The sequence below is a fragment of the Engystomops pustulosus genome, chromosome 2 (assembly GCF_040894005.1).
Source record: "Engystomops pustulosus chromosome 2, aEngPut4.maternal, whole genome shotgun sequence".
NCBI classification, from domain to species: domain Eukaryota; kingdom Metazoa; phylum Chordata; class Amphibia; order Anura; family Leptodactylidae; genus Engystomops; species Engystomops pustulosus.
In genome coordinates this window covers 100,527,601-100,546,731 of record NC_092412.1, presented here as the reverse complement: position 1 = coordinate 100,546,731, position 19,131 = coordinate 100,527,601, and the positions used below count along the sequence as shown (strand labels likewise).

General features: G+C 41.6%; 1 protein-coding gene across 3 annotated transcripts in view; it reads left to right on the top strand.

Moving 5' to 3' along the window:
• Window positions 1–462: 462 nt before the first annotated feature.
• TMEM131 (transmembrane protein 131) overlaps window positions 463–19,131 on the top strand; it is a 116,967-nt gene continuing 98,298 nt past the window's right edge. For 2 of the 3 annotated variants that reach the window (XM_072135707.1, XM_072135706.1), the window contains exon 1: window positions 463–928. In XM_072135707.1, coding sequence (XP_071991808.1) covers window positions 754–928 — 175 coding nt within the window. In that variant the 5' untranslated portion in view covers window positions 463–753. The remainder of the gene's footprint in view (window positions 929–19,131) is intronic. The other variant, XM_072135705.1, reaches the window with a different exon arrangement.

Here is a 19,131-nt window from a genome sequence, read left to right as displayed (position 1 = left end):
GATTTATACTCCCTTCTCTGTCACAGCTTACATTGATACTAGCACCCTGAAGACACCTATAAAGCCATCTCGGGGATAGGGGAAGCCTGGACGTGTAGAGGTAGGAGATGGCTGTAGTGTAATGTATAGGGGAAGCCTGGACCTGTAGGGAGGTAGGAGATGGCTGTAGTGTAATGTATAAGGGACCTCTCGACAGATGGCTGATGATACAGTATGGCTCACTTGTAGGAATGTACAGGTAAACGCCATATACTGTGATATCCCTCAGCTTTATAAGCAGTGTGTAAACCAGACACATGGCAGCAGTGGAGTCACACGCATGGTGCCCGGATACATGCCAGGTACATGTGTGCCCTGCTGCTGATGTGCACGCATTGCTATGCGCACACTCATAGTGACACGCCGGGGGTTCCGCAGCTGCACGCCAGGGGTCGCTGTGGACGCTGCGCTACGTCGAGAGGCGGTGTTCCAGCGCACAGGAAGCGGATGTGTGCAGGCAGCTGGCTGTCTAACTAGTGAGGAAATGAAAACACAGGTTGACGCTCTTGCCCCGCGTTCTCTACTGCTCTGGTGGAGTTGTGCTGAGGTGATAGCGGAGAGAAGGTGCTGAGTTGTAGGGACTCCCCCCTGAAACTGAGAGAGACAGCCCGGAGCGTGTGAGGCGGTGACAGGAGACTGCCGGGAGACAGGACGAAGAAGGCGGATTGTATTCACATGCTGTTTTCCTAGGAGCAGCCCGTCCACATAGGCAGCATGGCCCGGACCCCAGGCTTCAGCTTCCTCCCCGAGGAGCAGTGCTGCTGCTGCGGCGGCCACACTCGGGCACAGCACGGAGACAAGCGGAGGAGCAGAGGTGCCCCCTGCACCGGCATCTACAGCCTCCTGCTCACCCTGATAACCCTGCACACAGCCCGCAGCCACACTGAAGGTGAGCGCCCCCTCCTCTGTCATTACAATGAAGGGTTCCGAACATGGGGCTGGTGCTGAGCTCCTCTCTGGCAGGTTGGGTCATTGGACCTTCTATTCAGCGACTTGCTACTTCTGTCTGGTACTCGCACTTATTAAGCGGGTTCATACCATCTACTTTTATATCTGTTTATGTTTTGCTTTACATTGTGGGTACAGACTCATGAAGTAAATCTGTTTGATTTACCCACGTTATGTAGATTGTGGTTTGATATACTTGTCACAGAATGCAATTCTCGGAAATGAAATCCTTGTCGGACACTTCCGTAGAACTGACCACATTTGTACAACTACATTTTGTAACTTCCTCTTAAACCCATTACAGAACTTTCATCTTAGGCAGAAGACCTGGAGACGAATTGTATTGGCCAATAAGAGCGCAGATGTTATTAAAGTAGTTCTCCGCGTTTAAGGTTGACTCTTTCATCTCCTTCTAGCCCAGGGCCCATCTCTGTGCCATAGAACAGTGAGAAATCTATAAAGAGATCTGTGTGTCTTAGGATCTCAGCACTGGTACCTTGAAATATCAAAGTGGATTATAACAGTCAAGTCACATAATGGGTTTAAACTGATGAAATTAAAGGACATCTACCATCGGGTTACCTGAAGGTAGATGAGTATTACGTATCTTCCCGTCCCTGTGTGTCCCAAGCTTCATTTCTTTGCAAGGCTGTTTATAAGATATGAAAATTAGCCTGTGGTGCTCTGCAGAGCAACATCAGGCTCCACCATAATATAATACCAGCCGCGTTCTGAGAGCCGGCAATGTCATCGGCTCTTTTCAAATCTAACCGACTAACCGGCTGGCATGGCCCCGGGGCGAGCATAAATTATATTACAGTGGAGTTTGATGGTGCTCTGTAGGCCACCACAGGATAATTTGCATATCTTATAGACTTATTTTTTGCAGGAGTGCAGCCATGCAAAGATATAGGAAATTAAACCTGGGACAGGGAGGTACTTAATAGCAATATACATACCAATATACGGGGTGGTACGTAATATCTGACGGTAGACGTCCTTCAACGGAAATCTACCATTTTTAATTGTCATTCTGACCTAAATATACTCTTGCATAGTGCTAGGTAAGCCGATGCTGGAAGTGGTCGTGATATGGCATGGAAATCCGCAGTTTCGATGAAAAATCGATTTATCAATGGGCATATGACCCCATTCGGTGCTCCTGGGCTTTTGACACTGGGTGCTCGGCACTTGGTCCAGATCATAACAATGCACGCACCTTGCGTGCTTGAAACTTCTCCCCCCTCGGCTCGATCCCGAGAGCCGGTGATGTCACCGAACTCTCAGAAGCACTGGCGCATGCGTACTATTTTCATTTTGCATGGCCTCACATAATGAAGATACAGTGCGCATGTGCTCAGTGACATCACCGGCTCTTGGGAGCGAGGGGGGGGGGGAGTTTCAAGCATGCATTGTTGTGAGTGTGCCCAATCGACCGGTGTCAGGGGCCCAGGAGCGCCGAATGGGGTTCATATGCCTATTGATCAATTACATTTTTTTTTCTCCATCGAAACTGCGGACTTCCATGCTATATAATGACCACCTCCAGCATCGGCTTACCTAGCGCTGTGTAACGGTATGTTTATGTCAGAATGACCATTTTAAAATGGTAGATAGAGAGGAGAAAAAGAGAAAATAATAAAAGAATACATTTTCCATATCGCTTGGCATACGTAACATCTTCTTGAAAACGAAAAAACACTATAAATCCCATATAGTGAAAACAGGCTGTAATATTGTCACTACATATAAAAGACTCAGTTTTACCAACAAAAACTACCGCTTGTAACCCTGTATTGGGTCCTGAACAGGTTGCCCCTTTGTCGCTGACAAGGTATTGGACATCAACTTTCTAAGCCAGACTACACTTCAAAACATCTAAAGTCTAGTGCGGTCCCTTCTTTGGTACATTACTTGGTACCTTCCTCTAAGTAGAGGGATACAGGTGACTTTGAGGTAGATGACAGCATACTCTATGTGTGTCATAGCTAGTGTATATATGTTCTCTGTTGGTGTTGTTTCCTGCCATGGTAAGTAATGTTGGGTGCATCATTGTGAGAAGCGCATGCCCCATCAGTTACTCTCCTGTGCTCTCCACACCTTTGTTCGTGTGACCTCTCCATGTGTTTATAGAAGAGACAAACTGTATCCTGCTGAGAATGCATACACATGACATGCTTCTAATAGGGATTCATTAAATGAGGAGATCTAAAAACAAGTTAAGTGTGTTCACCTCTCATTACCTCACCTGTGTGTAACGTCGTCTGTCATGTGTCCTACTGCGAGAAAGTCGTGTCAACAAAAAGCTTTGTTGGTTTTGTTGTACAGAATTTGTCTTCGGGAAATTATATGGTATCAGGAGGGAATTGTACTCTGGGGCTATCCCTCATAATCTCACATAAGATAGTTTCTGCTTTCTGATCCAGTCTTTACCCCTAAAATGTCAAATCTGACTATTTATGGGCTAGTGTAGTGACGTGCCTCATTGGTTTCCTGAGTGGGGCCCTATTGTATAGCTTTTTTTAAACTTCACTGTAATGAGCTTTTTCTCCCCACTGGACCCCCTTATACAACTAATGGACACAACTCCTGCCCATAGTTCTGTACTACAGCTCTCTCTCCATCAATGGCTGACTCAAGAAGGAAATGACATGGGATAGTGAGCAAACCAGTAAGTCTTTTCAATCTTGTCATAACACAGAACAGTCAGTACCACTACATGCATGGTTTTATTTTTCTCACTGTGTGATTACTTGTGCCTCAATACTTGTGTGTGTGCTTTAGTAATAAAATCTATCCTTGACTATCTGGGTCATTTCTTTTACTATGAGCAGTTGTTAAAAGGGAATCTGTCAGTAGAAAATGGCACAAATAATCACTACCAGTATGTTGTGAAGCAAATCAACACTTTATAGATCATTGTTCTTTCATGGTGCAATTAAGCACTGAAGTGACATCATCTCGTAGACTTGATTAGAACCAATTACTGATGTCCTAAAATCCAGGGCTGTCAATTTCATTCTAAGTGGGAGAGCTTGACTTCAGTGCTGAACTTTCTGCCTCCTTGACTTTATTCACACAATTTACATCGCACTTCATAGTGGATTTTCCGAATGATAATGCCACCACAACATAAAAGAAGCATGATATGAAAGGGATTAAGTGGCTTGACAAAGTACAGATAATGGTTTATTGGGTCAATTCTTGCTGACTGGTTTAGTTTCATCAATTGTTTCTTGTGGCCAGAGGTCACAATAACGCCTGTACACATGTTATAGACCTGTGTACAGGCAGTTTTAGTCTCTCAAGTGAGGGGACAAATACTCTTCATTTTCGTTCAATGCTCGTAGCTCGCGGCATCAGCCGTAGACTGGTCCCGTAGGTTTCTGAGGAGGTGTAAGAGGGTTGTGCACCCCTTATTTAATGCATGATGTAAGATTACTATAATTGCATCATTTGGCAATTTAAAGACAGAAAATTAGTGAATCCTTCTTAGCTTTGAAAATGATTGGCTGTTCATGCATTCCCTCCCAGATAACAGTGGTATACACAGTACAAGGGGTTGTTTTGGCATCATGTTTGTTGACTCCTTCAACAGGATCATGTATCTGAAATCTGGGATTACAGTATTCCCTTTAATTGGTGTGGAGCAGTATTAGAGATCTGCCATATAGTCTTGTATACATCATGGTTTGTTTTATGTTAGTCCTGGTCAGTTAGTAAATCCTGCATTAATTGCAGTGTGTGATTTAGGTAGGAGAACACACTTTATTCTTTTACTGGAAAAATAATTTCAATACTGAAACTTTTTCAGTAATGGATTTTCAAGTTTTATTGTCTTTCGGGCCTTTCCCCTTTCCTAACCCTAAACTCCTAACATATTGCACATGAAATAAAGCTGGAGCAGCTTTTAGAACACAGCCCGGCACTGTTTAGGGTCACACCTCTGACTGGCAAGCCCACTCGTTAACTATTTATAAATCTCTTCTAGCAATAACAAAGAAATTGCACCTTATAGACCTATAAGAAAAGATTATTCACTATTATAATTTCTTGGGGAATATATGTATGAACGTGAAAAGGGAATGATATTTTGTAGCTGGTGACAGTCTATGATATGCTAAATATATATATTTGATTTTGAAATGCCTTTATCAGCATTCTGAATAATTTAAGTAGTTTATAGTAGATTATTTTACATTACCTGGCTCCCTGCCAGCAGAGTGGGGGCGCGGGCTGCAGCAGCCTCTGTCTCCTCTCCTCAACACTCGGCCTGCTGTCCACCTGTAACATCGAGCAGGCATGGTAGGGAGGGGAAGGTGTGGAGTAGAGGAAGAATTTGAATAAAGTTTTGATATAAATAAGTTGAAATAAAGTTTTATGAAACACTGAAACGTTCGACAAAAGCATTTTTAAAATCGGCGTAGAATCGGCTAATGGAGCCTGTCACCTGTTAAAAATGACATTCCTGGTGACAGGTTCGCTTTAAACGGCCATACCAGGTCCTGGCATCTGATAGCTAAAGGGCTTGGCCAGACTTTCCAAAATATAGATAACTGGCCTGGGAGGTCTTTAAAAACCAAAAAAAAAGTTATACTCTCCTCCATCGCTCCCCTGGTGCCGTGCCGCTCCCTATCAGGGATGTGCCCCTATTTATTTTAGAGGCAAGCACGACCTTCGATTGGGCTGCAGGTGGTACACCAGTCATCTAATGTACCAGGCGATTGGAAGTAGTTGGATGGCTCTGTAAACAAATAGGGGTGTGGCACTGGTGGCCTGAGGGGCAGGACAACGAGAGTGACAGAGAAGGTGAGGATAACTTTTTTCATTTTACTTTTCAGCCTCCCCAGGTTATGTAGTTTTTGCAAAGCCCTGCAACGCCTTTAAGCCGGTATGGAGGGTAATCGCTGGCTTACAGTCTAGGTATCTGCTTCTCTGATGAAATAGTAAAGCAGTTTATTGGTAATATACTGCATTATAGTTGCCGGCATATTGCAGTAAATTTAATGAGAATTCCAGAGCACTTAGGGTTTGAGCACCCTAGGGATACAAAAACTTATTATGAAAGATTTTAATTTTAACATACCATAGTGACCCAAAAAATAAAGTGATGTGTTAGCTGGACTACATGGATGGAAAAGGGCTGCAATGTTAAAAGGTTAATATTGAACCCATGTCCAATTGGAGGCTTGAGTTTTTCTCATATGGGCCAATATCATGCCTATAAGAAGTTGTTTACTTAGGGTACACGTGCCGTTTTTAAGTAGTCCATTAAAAAAAACGCATGTGTTTTTCCAATTATTTTAATTAAGATAATTGGAAAATGGTTTCAAAAAACGTACTCCTTAAAGACTGCCTAAAAACGGGTTCAAAGCGCCATATGTGCCACCACCCTAAGACTAGTGATTATTGGCCTCTTGTTAAATAAGACTTTTAGTCTACAAATCACATTGTAATGTTTACAGTTTTGGTTCTGCTGTATATCGAGGAAGCATGTACTCTGTACATGATATTCCAATATAGTGCTTGGAGTCTATTCCCCAGGGGTGGATTTGGCCTTTGAAATGGGACCCTTACATAAATAAAACATAACTTTTAATAATTGCAGGTGGTCCCCTACTTAAGGACACCCGACTTACAGACAACCCATAGTTACAGACAGACCCCTCTGACTGTTGGTGAAGCTTTCTGAATGCTTTACTATAGTCCCAGGGTGTAATGATCAGCTGTAAGGTGTCTGTAATATTTCTTCATATAATCCTTGGTCCCATTAAAGCAAAAAATGTTTAAACTCCAAATGTCACTGGGGCCAAAATTTTTTTTGTCTGGATCTACAATTCTAAAATATACAGTTTCGACTTGCATACAAATTCAACTTAAGAACAAACCTCCGGACCCTATCTTGTACGTCACCCTGGGACTGCCTGTACTGATAAAATAAGTTCACAGTGAACCACAATAATATTTACATCAACCATCTAGTCAGCAAAAACATATCAGAAAGGGAGCTCATTCAGACCTCCTACCCTGACAAGGACGTTCCCGGTACTGTCCCTTACCCTGTTACTCCCTAATATGTAATATATGCATTGTTCATACATTGTGTAACCCACTCATCAGGGGAATAAAGTAATGTAGTGGACTATGCAGCCTTGATACTAAGTATGTCTGCAAAAGTTCCACATCAAGGGGTTAAAATGAATCAAAAACGAGCAGTGGCCCGTATAATACAAGTTGTACTAGTATGGTGGCCAAATCTATTGGCATGGGCCCATGCCAATACATCTAGCCACCATACAAGGGTGGTATTTAGTGTTTTATTTTGACACTTAATATTTCTGTGGTAGCATATTGTGCTTTAGTGTGGTAGTTATGTTTAGGTTTATAGATGATTAGTGAGCTCACGGAGTTTCTGAAATTGGTCCATATTTCGGACTACACTACAGTTTACGTATTTTTATTGATCATTCTTATCCATAGTTACAAGATTTATTTTTTTCCTTCCTCAAATGACTTTAGTAATATATGTTGCCGGATGTTATTGTAGGCCAACGAAAAATGTCTTTTCAGGTTCCTCACGTCATGGCTTATTTTACATCGTAGGGACATTTATAGTCGACATATTAAAGTAGAGTACAGCAAGAGAAGAGGATTTTCTGGCTCCGTTTCATAGTATATTGTGCCCAATAGTATGATTGCTTTACCTGTAATGTGAGCCTGTAGAGTAATGAATGCTGCAAGGCCTCTGCTTCCAGGACACACCCAGCTTGCTCCTTGGCCCCTAAGGGCGTAGAATTTTCTTTATTGATTTCATAAATCCTCTGCTCAGAAAACAAAAATCATTGAATCTTTATGTGACTCAACCTAACCTAAGGTTCAAGGTTCCTTATTTTCCTTCTAAAATGTTAAAGAAAATCTACCACACAAATCGAGCATGATAAACCAGGCACAGTCACTCGTAGATCCAGGCAGTGTGACTGTGGTTATCTTCTTATATTTGTTATCCATATCCTCCTTCCTTCTAAAATCCGCTCCAGGGACCATTATCAGAGCCCATCCATGCTGCAGAATTACACTATCCCTCTTCAGCTCACTCAGCACTTTCACCTCCCACTGACTGCTTTGATCTCATGGCAGTAGGATGTCTGAGCACACAGTGGTGCTCCTGCTCAGTGTAACAGTTTGTGAAGCTACAGGGGGGGGGGGGGCAACGCCCCAGAGTGCCTCTGGCTTTTTAAGCATAAAAGTTTGTTTTAGAAGGAAGGAGGCCATGGATAAGAAATAGAAGTGCACTCGGTTTATCGTGCTTGATTTTGAAGGTAGATTTACTTTAAAGCGTGACTGTAAAGTCATAATGATTTTAGCAAATTATTATATATGGTTCACCCTTTTAAAACAAATAGAAATAAGGCTACTTTGTGCTGCTCATCCTTTTATTGGCATTTTCTGTTCTAAAAGTGTTTGACAAAAATCTTTCTTACGTGAGGTTAAGTGGGTGGAGACTAATGTCTGTCAGTATTCGCCCTCAAGCTGAGGCCAGTTATCTTGCCCACAGATCCCACAATGCCTTGATTTCTTTAAGTAATTTAGAATTAAATCCATTTAGTTTCCCTCAAGTTAATCCACTGAACACTGCACATACAGGATGTTTATGTTGACAGTCTGGCAGCTTCTATCACATGGAGGAGCAGGGGACATGCACAGTGCACATACAGGATGTATATGGGGACTAACCAGGCAGTTTCCATCACATGAAGGAGAAGGGGACATGTAATAAGTGAAAAAAATCATAAGTAAACTAGTTGCATGAAGTCTATAGCCTGCGCTGTGCGAGCACTAAGGGTTAATTGTTTATCTGCATAGTGCACTAAGTGCCCAAGGTGGGGGAAGGGCTACAACATGATGAGAGATGGAGAACATTTTGTAGAATCAAAGACTGGGGTAGAGGAACTGATAGGGTTCAGGGAGATCTTGTACCGAACTATTCTGTGCAGGAGACATCTGTATTCACTGTCTGGAACACATCTAACTCTGCTACATACAGAGAGAGAGAGAGCTCTGTCGCATGACCTCCTCTTTGAGCAGGGAGCAGCAGCCCCTCCGCTCCTAGGAGTCGATAGTTTGTTTATTCTACGGATTCACTGGGTTTGTCAACACAGAGGGAGCAGGTCCTGCAGAACGCAGATAATCTAAGGTGTACACTCACCGGCCACTTTATTAGGTACACCATGCTAGTAACGGGTTGGATCCCCTTTTGCCTTCAGAACTGCCTCAATTCTTCGTGGCATAGATTCAACAAGGTGCTGGAAGCATTCCTCAGAGATTTTGGTCCATATTGACATGATGGCATCACACAGTTGCCGCAGATTTGTCGGCTGCACATCCATGATGCGAATCTCCCGTTCCACCACATCCCAAAGATGCTCTATTGGATTGAGATCTGGTGACTGTGGAGGCCATTTGAGTACAGTGACCTCATTGTCATGTTCAAGAAACCAGTCTGAGATGATTCCAGCTTTATGACATGGCGCATTATCCTGCTGAAAGTAGCCATCAGATGTTGGGTACATTGTGGTCATAAAGGGATGGACATGGTCAGCAACAATACTCAGGTAGGCTGTGGCGTTGCAACGATGCTCAATTGGTACCAAGGGGCCCAAAGAGTGCTAAGAAAATATTCCCCACACCATGACACCACCAGCCTGAACCGTTCATACAAGGCAGGATGGATCCATGCTTTCATGTTGTTGACGCCAAATTCTGACCCTACCATCCGAATGTCGCAGCAGAAATCGAGACTCATCAGACCAGGCAACGTTTTTCCAATCTTCTACTGTTCAATTTCGATGAGCTTGTGCAAATTGTAGCCTCAGTTTCCTGTTCTTAGATGAAAGGAGTGGCACCCGGTGTGGTCTTCTGCTGCTGTAGCCCATCTGCCTCAAAGTTCGACGTACTGTGCGTTCAGAGATGTTCTTCTGCCTACCTTGGTTGTAACGGGTGGCGATTTGAGTCACTGTTGCCTTTCTATCAGCTCGAACCAGTCTGCCCATTCTCCTCTGACCTCTGGCATCAACAAGGCATTTCCGCCCACAGAACTGCCGCTCACTGGATGTTTTTTCTTTTTCGGACCGTTCTCTGTAAACCCTAGAGATGGTTGTGCGTGAAAATCCCAGTAGATCAGCAGTTTCTGAAATACTCAGACCAGCCCTTCTGGCACCAACAACCATGCAACGTTCAAAGGAACTCAAATCACCTTTCTTCCCCATACTGATGCTCGGTTTGAACTGCAGGAGATTATCTTGACCATGGCTACATGCCTAAATGCACTGAGTTGCCGCCATGTGATTGGCTGATTAGAAATTAAGTGTTAACGAGCAGTTGGATAGGTGTACCTAATAAAGTGGCCGGTGAGTGTATATCAAAGAAACTACTGGATTTGGGTAATAAAGATAATGGGCAAAGTTGTTTTACATCCCAACAGTATTTGATTTGTGGGGAAAGAAAACCTTTACAGTTACTCTTTAAATGTCAGTACTTCAAGTATGTTGAAAGTACATGGAACTTTATCTTCACATGAAATTAAAACAAACAATTTGCTGCTGTAAAGTTTAAACGTCTCTTGAAAACAGGGCAAGATTTCTCCTTAGACAGCCAGACAGCCCAAGATAGTTGTGATGTATGCTGGGAAGAGTGGATGTCTAAATGACAGTTGAGGGGATGTAAATGGGGGGGGGGTCTTATATATTTGACGCTAGTTTCTGGCTTAATATGCACATGAAAAGTCACATTTGCACAGTTATGTGTAATATCATGTACTATTTAATTCATGAAAAAATACTGAAATATCTCAATGTGAAATGCACTCATTGTATTTATTGACTTTCGAGTTTTCTATGAGTGAAATACAGGACTTAAAACAAATGTTCAAGCTCCTTGAATTCATTTGTTGCTTTTGACCCACAGTAATAATAATAAATCTGGAAGAGTAACAATACTACAATACTGCTCCAAGATTTTTAAAGCCGTATTTTTAGTTGTGCAGGAGTACTAGGTAAGTTTGCAGTGGCCATCAGAGGATGTAAGGGAGGCAAAGCAAATTTATGGCATACAACACCTCTGCTGAGCGTACGCTGTGATAGTTGTACTTCATGAAAGTGGTAAAATTTTAAGTGATAAGTTTTTTGCGTTTCATTCTGGAAAAAAATGAAAATTTGGCTACATTTCGGAAAAAATCTTCATTTTCAAAGTTTAAAATGTTCTGCATTCCAGACAGGAAGATCACCAAAGTATGTTGGGATTTATGTGCTGGACTACACACAACACTCCCCAAATATATAGACCCACAAAAGTTTCTATGTTCATAAAAAATATATACGGTAACCAAGTTTCAGCTATATGCAATTCATCTTTATTATATAAACACAGCCATAGACTTACAATAAATAAGGCAACACTGGAGTAACAAACAGATAAAACAGCCCACACTGCTCTGGTATATGTATGGTAATAAAAACATGAAAACGTATCACTGCTGCAAATATTATAATGTAAATCGACCACTCAACAAAATAAGCTCCGGGTCAGGTACACAATATTCACATAGACCACAATTGGGATTAATCGAAAAACTAAAACAATACCTCCTAGATACAAATACAGTCCTGCAGCAGTGAAAACATATAAGTAATTACCGACCAAAAGTGCTGCGTTCCGAGCCCCTAATAATGTTTTTATTACCATACATATACCAGAGCAGTGTGGGCTGTTTTATCTGTTTGTTACTCCAGTGTTGCCTTATTTATTATATGTCTATGGCTGTGTTTTATATAATAAAGATGGTTTGCATATAGCTGAAACTTGGGTTATATATTTTTTATGAACATAGAAACTTTTTCGGTGGTCTATTCCAGACAGGAAGTATAACTACCCCAAAAGCTAGATAACTAACATTTCCGGAATGTCTGCTTTATGTTAGAATGATATTTTATCCGTCCTCTCCTTTTTCTAGGATGTTATGAGGGTCAGAACTTTAGGTGCAATTTTTAAAATTTTTATGAAAATCACGAAAAACTCTTTTCAGGGCCAACTTGGCTTTCAAGTGATTTTGGAAAGCCTAAATAATACTAAACCTGCATAAATTACCCCACTATATAAACTACACCCGTCAACGTATGTAAAACCGCTTCTTTTAAGTCTATTAACCCTTTAAAGGACACCTGTCATCAGGTCTCTGTCACTAGTCCTGTCATCACGACCTATTGAAGCAGCTCCCAAGGATTCCATCACAGCCTTTATTTAGTCAATTCCTACATTAATCGTTATAAAATCATCTTTTCTTTATTATGTAAATGAGGCTGAGCACATGGAGAAAGTGTTGTCACTCCTATTACCCCTCCCCTCTCCTCCCCCTGCTCGTGTGTGTGTCTGTAATGTATAGTAAAACATTGCTAATGTCTGTGCTTTATCTGCTGACATGCTCTCCCTCCTAATACATATGTGTGATACACCGACATCAGCTACACAAGTACCTGACATGTTCTGCTATAACATGGCTGCCTGGAGCTGTTGTATCTCTCCTATATACACACATGCTGCAGGAGGTGTGGCCTCCAGCACCAGGAAGCACATGGAGGAGCCATTACACCATTATACCTCGCATCATTATACAGGCTGTCAGTCAAGCACTGTGGCTTTGCCTCCCACTCATGAATAAGCTGGACAGCTTGAATACGATAATGACTCATTGCACATCTCACAGGTCATTTGCATACAGCTTTAGGACCTCATTGCTTAAGTTTACAGGCATGTAGAGGGACAATGAAGGGATAGAGGCAATGCTTTCTAATGGCAGTTTATGAAAATATATTTAGTTTAGGGGGTTAATTTGTCTGAAGGGTTCTCTTTAAGTTTTTCAAATGGGTTAAAATAAAATCGAAGTGCGATTTAGAAACTTTTGACTTTTTTTTTTTTTTTGGAAAATACATTCATTTAGACCAAAAATGCCACTTTCATAATGATTAAAAGGAGTAAATGCTCTGCAAAGTTTAATGCCCAATTTCTCCAGAGTGTATCGACACCCCATATGTGGTGGTAACCTGGTGTATGGCCGGACATAGGATCAAAGCAGCACCATTCAGAAAAGCTTAGTACTGTCACAATGTACAGGCTATAAAATTAATTTTTTTTGGTAATGTGAACATATGAGAGCTTATTATGTGCGGGATGAGATGCAATGTTTTTTTTTTTTTTTGATCAAATAAATTTTTTATTGAAAACCAAACAGTAGTTTTCCATTTTTTGCATTGAAACAACATATACATTACAGCAAAAACACCCCAAACCCCTCTCCCACCCCCTCCCTATCCCTGCTTGGTGGGTGAAGTGTCCATGCTTCAGTGTAAACCATGTGATCGTATATAGTCCATGACAGACGTTCTTCCTCTGACAATATAAGGTCCGCGGGAGGGTCCATCCAGAGAAGCAATGTTTAGGTAATTAATTTTGGTGGTCTGTATCTTATGCATGAGATTTTATTAACCATTTCAAGGGAAATACAAACAAAATTATCCTTTTTTATTTTGGATTTTAGCACTTTTTATTCCCTTGCTCGCTATAACATAAAAATTATATTTTAGTTTTGTTCTCTGGTTCACTTCGATTACAGTGATGTCTCACTTATATAATTTTTCTTATCTTTCTTAATTTTACTGAGCAAAACCAATATTGGAGAAAATTGCATTGTTTTTACTATCGCCAACTTTTAAGGGGCATAACTTTTGTTTAAGATTTTCCGATCCCGGGTGTTATTGCAGCGTCTGGGCTATATCACAGCCCGACACCGACAGGACACGATGTACCCTTAATGACAGACGTAGATTCCTGATAGGGTGCTCATTAAGGGGTTACCACACTACCCCCCACCCCCAAGCCTACAAACATTACTGTCTTCTGTAATATGTACTTCCTCTTCTGTAATATTTACGTCCCCTGCGAACGGCGGTCATCTTGCCTCCATTAGTGAAGGGCACTACACACCCTTTCTGCAGGAGAATTGCCATGCCTCGGGATATATAGTTTCGTTGCAAATCTTTCCATAAAATCTGTCCAGTCGATATGTACGAAGGTTTAAAGAGGTCCGGTTGCCAGATTTTGACCACCCTGAGTAACAATGCCTGCTGATAAAGAAATACAAGTCTTCCCCATGTTACCTAAAATTAGCTGCCAGTGAGGCACTGTACCTTAATTGCAGACAGTTTTCTGATGCAAATTAACTTATGTGACTCATGTCTGGTCTCTGTGACTCCTCTCTCTCTCTCTCTCTCAGGCTGGCAGTGAACCACGACCCATTATTTTGACTGACAGCTCTGTGTCTCTTCAAATCACTACTCTGCCTCCTTGTACTTGGGGACTGTCTGCTAATATTCAACTACAGACATATAAAGCTCTATGTACAGATGGGAAATGTTGTGTCAGTCTTTTTATATGGTGCCTTGTGTTACATTCATGACATGTGACCAGTGACCTCATCGCAGGTCTCTCAGCCTGCGATGACTCAGCTGTGACTACATATGGCCAGATACATGCTTGGGGTACAGTTTGCTATTATTAAGTCTAAAGGATCTGAGATGATGTCACTCTGGTCACATGACATGAACTGTGACCAGTAAGGAGGCATAAGACATGGGGAGGAGTAGATGGGAGGGGCTGTCTGAGCAGGACATGCCCCCTCTTATCTTTTATTACCTGGCATCAAAGGTGATTTATGTGGATGTAAGCGAAAGATTTTTAACTAAAAGAATGTGTATTTGTGAAAATGTGGTGACAGGTTCCCTTTGAATTAAGAAATATAAAGTTCAGCTGAATTGTTTTCTTAACTCAATCTCCCCTTTTTATCCTTCCCTGGCAGAACTTTGTGTTCATTGTGACTGGACCCCTTAACATACTACTAATATTGTGGGGGTTTTGGTTGATTCTGAGCCTAGGACTAAATATATCTTTCACAGTTCTGTTTAATTTGTCATGTCAGTTATTATTATTTTCTTTCTATTTATTGTGGCTTTGGTTAGGTCATGGCATGGACGACACTGCTGTGACTAGTTTTAGAATGTAAATTGTGTGTGACAGATGCTGGCTGTGCGTGTTCAATGACAGTCATAGCATACGTGGCAGGTGAGTCTTTAGGCAGACACAGGGAGCTGTATTTAGTTTGCATTTACGATGTCATTACTCATTTTGTAAGGGCATCAGCTCCTGCCCTTTGGTTAGCAGTTCTGGCAGTCATTCATGACGGCAGCCCTGTCTAAAGTGAGCATAGTTTTTCTTAATGCAGCAATTCATTCCTTGCATTTTCCTTTTGGTGTGGTTTTCCTCCACTGCACTTCAGGAACAGTTCCTCAAATGCATATATATTACAGATTTTCAGGATATACAGAATATTATAGGTAGTTGTTCATTTAAATATTTTGGTAATTTTAAGGCCTGAAGGAAATCAACCACTTGTAAAATGTACTTTTGAGCTGAGCTCACTCACTGGTAGGTGTAACTGATAAAGGCATTGGTTCTCTATTTACAGGAAACTGTGGATAAGAATAAGTTTTTTATAAAAATATATAATTGCGGCTTCGGCACCCCCGGGTGTAACTACTAAGGTGCTTGGTGCTCACTCTTTACATAATTATGAACGTCTCCCTCACCTTTCTCTGGCCGAGAGTCGACTGTGCAATTTTTTATAGTATGCATGCATGCATACATACATACATACATACGGTTCCCTACTTAAGGACATCCGACTTACAGACAAACCCTAGTTACAGACGGACCCCCCTACCCCCTGTGATCTCTGGTGAAGCTCTCTGGATGCTTTACTTTAGTCGAAGGCTGCAATGATCATCTGTAAGGTGCCTAATGAAGCTTTACTGATAATCCTTGGTCCCATTACAGCAAAACAATTTTGAAAATCCAGTTGTCCCTAGGGCAAAAAAAAAAATTTTTTAGAGCTACAATTATAAAATATACAGTTCTGACTTGCATACAAATTCAACTTAAGTACAAACCCAAGGAACCTATCTTGTATGTAACCCGGGGTGTGTGTGTGTGTGTGTGTGTGTATGTGTATGTGTGTATATATATATATATATATCTCACTCACTCACCGGCCACTTTATTAGGTACACCATGCTAGTAACGGATTGGACCCCCTTTTGCCTTCAGAGCTGCCTCAATTCTTCGTGGCATAGATTCAACAGGTGCTGGAAGCATTCCTCAGAGATTTTGGTTCATATTGACATGATGGCATCACACAGTTGCCGCAGATTTGTCGGCTGCACATCCATGATGCGAATCTCCCGTTCCACCACATCCCAAAGATGCTCTATTGGATTGAGATCTGGTGACTGTGGAGGCCATTTGAGTACAGTGACCTCATTGTCATGTTCAAGAAACCAGTCTGAGATGATTCCAGCTTTATGACATGGCGCATTATCCTGCTGAAAGTAGCCATCAGATGTTGGGTACATTGTGGTCATAAAGGGATGGACATGGTCAGCAACAATACTCAGGTAGGCTGTGGCGTTGCAACGATGCTCAATTGGTACCAGGGGGCCCAAGAAAATATTCCCCACACCATGACACCACCAGCCTGAACCGTTGATACAAGGCAGGATGGATCCATGCTTTCATGTTGTTGACGCCAAATTCTGACCCTACCATCCGAATGTCGCAGCAGAAATCGAGACTCATCACACCAGGCAACGTTTTTCCAATCTTCTACTGTCCAATTTCGATGAGCTTGTGCAAATTGTAGCCTGTTCTTAGCTGAAAGGAGTGGCACCCGGTGTGGTCTTCTGCTGCTGTAGCCCATCTGTCTCAAAGTTCGATGTACTGTGCGTTCAGAGATGCTCATCTGCCTACCTTGGTTGTAAAGGGTGGCGATTTGAGTCACTGTTGCCTTTCTATCAGCTCGAACCAGTCTGCCCATTCTCCTCTGACCTCTGGCATCAACAAGGCATTTCCGCCCACAGAACTGCCGCTCACTGGATGTTTTTTCTTTTTCCGACCATTCTCTGTAAACCCTAGAGATGGTTGTGCGTGAAAATCCCAGTAGATCAGCAGTTTCTGAAATACTCAGACCAGCCCTTCTGGCACCAACAACCATGCCACGTGCAAAGGCACTCAAATCACCTTTCTTCCCCATACTGATGCTCGATTTGAACTGCAGGAGATTGTCTTGACCATGTCTACAAGCCTAAATGCACTGAGTTGCCGCCATGTGATTGGCTGATTAGAAATTAAGTGTTAACGAGCAGTTGGACATGTGTACCTAATAAAGTGGCCGGTGAGTGTATATGTGTATTAGACCCTGTGGGGTGTTTAAAGCCTTGGTGGCCGCCTTAGACTACAGGACGTTACTCCATGGGAGTTCATTCACACCACATCACTTGGAATACCCCCCTAAGAAGATCTATCACATAGTATAAATTACTTCATATCATCCCTCATTGCAGATGTTTCCCTGATGAATTTGATGGTTATTTCTATTTGTCCTTGCGTAGAAAAGGGGGCAGTAAATTTTTATTTGTTTGTGAATAAGCTGTAGAACAGAATGACAAATTAACTTTCAGGGGCCATATCTCTTTAAAGCAGCACAGCAGTCATTCGCATATTGTACTTGGTGACAAATCATTGTTCCTCACCCTCATCAAAGTGAGGGAGACTCATATCATTTCACCAGTTTGTTGCAGCTTTATTTCTATAGTTTGCAACTCACTAAGCTGGTGGGTGGAGACCTAGCTGCTTTGATCCCCACCCCTCCCCAGATGCTCAAAGCTTTTAGATAATCTGATCTTCTCTTATAGCAAGAATTAATTCGGAGAGATTTTTAAAGTGAAAGTCAATTAAATCCGGGACTGTGGGATCAGAGGATATACCCTATTACAGTATTTATTATACGGTAGTCCCTTTTTATGATTTATGCAAAGCAACCAAAAAAGGAAATGCCATGTTTATTTGAATAGACACAAGAGGCAAATCTCTTTATAAAAAAAAAAATTTGGATGTGCAGAACTGGGTACATGTTGGGTTGAACCTATACATTTAAAACTCCAGACCAGGCAAAAGTTTTGATAAAATATATTTCCTGGAATATAGGTTGTACTTGACCATGAGACGCCTATAAAAGGAGAAAAACTTGCGGTACCAAGTCAATATTTTGCAGATCTAGTGAGACACTATGATAACGCAATGACAGTAACGCAATGACAGTCCATGAAGAAAAATAGTTTCAGCTTAATTTCAATTTGTCTTATCACATTGATTTGTTTATCTAAATTCTTTGTAAAAATGAATTCCAGTCGACTGAAATTTAAAGTGAATTAGAATTCTATGTTAAACCTGGAGCCTAAGGTGTGCAAACAACTACTAGGAGGAGAGCAATGGCTCTTCTTGTTCTAGAGATATTAGATGTCATGGGGCATAGATCTCTACCCATATCATCCTTGTATGTGTCTTGGCGACACGTCATTAGTACTTATTTTATGTGGTACGAAGGTTTCCTGTTTCCTTACAGAAACTTGCTTTTTTTCTCATGTGTTTTGCTTACAATTTACCACAGTAATATTCAGTTCCATTTCACCAAAACTCAATTCTTAACCCTTCAAAGCTACATCCCTTTATTTATATTTGTTTGCTTTTTTTTCACTCCTATTGTTTCATATGATCATTATTCTGTATGGTCTTATTTTATTTCTGTACTCCGGGATTTATAAGGTGGTGAAGAATGTGATGGTACTATAGAAATAAATATACAGCGCATAGATCATCTACGTAATCTTCCAAAGGGGAGTGGAAATCGCAGCAGCTATGCCTCCAATCAACAGCATTGAGATGAAAGAAAACTAGAGATATAGGGGTGCATTTATGCCAGTACTCTGGTGTACAAGGCATGAAATAACTGTAATCCCTGACTCATGGGCAGGAACTGCAACAGGTTTTTTTGCTGCAATTCTGTGTCTGGCCAGACTTGGCATAGAATTAATTTGGGCACAAAGTTGGAGCTGAATATATCTGGCCCATTGTGAGCCACAGGGGAAAATCCTGATTGGCATACGATACGTAACAGATCATAGCTGCTGTAAAAATGAAGAGTTA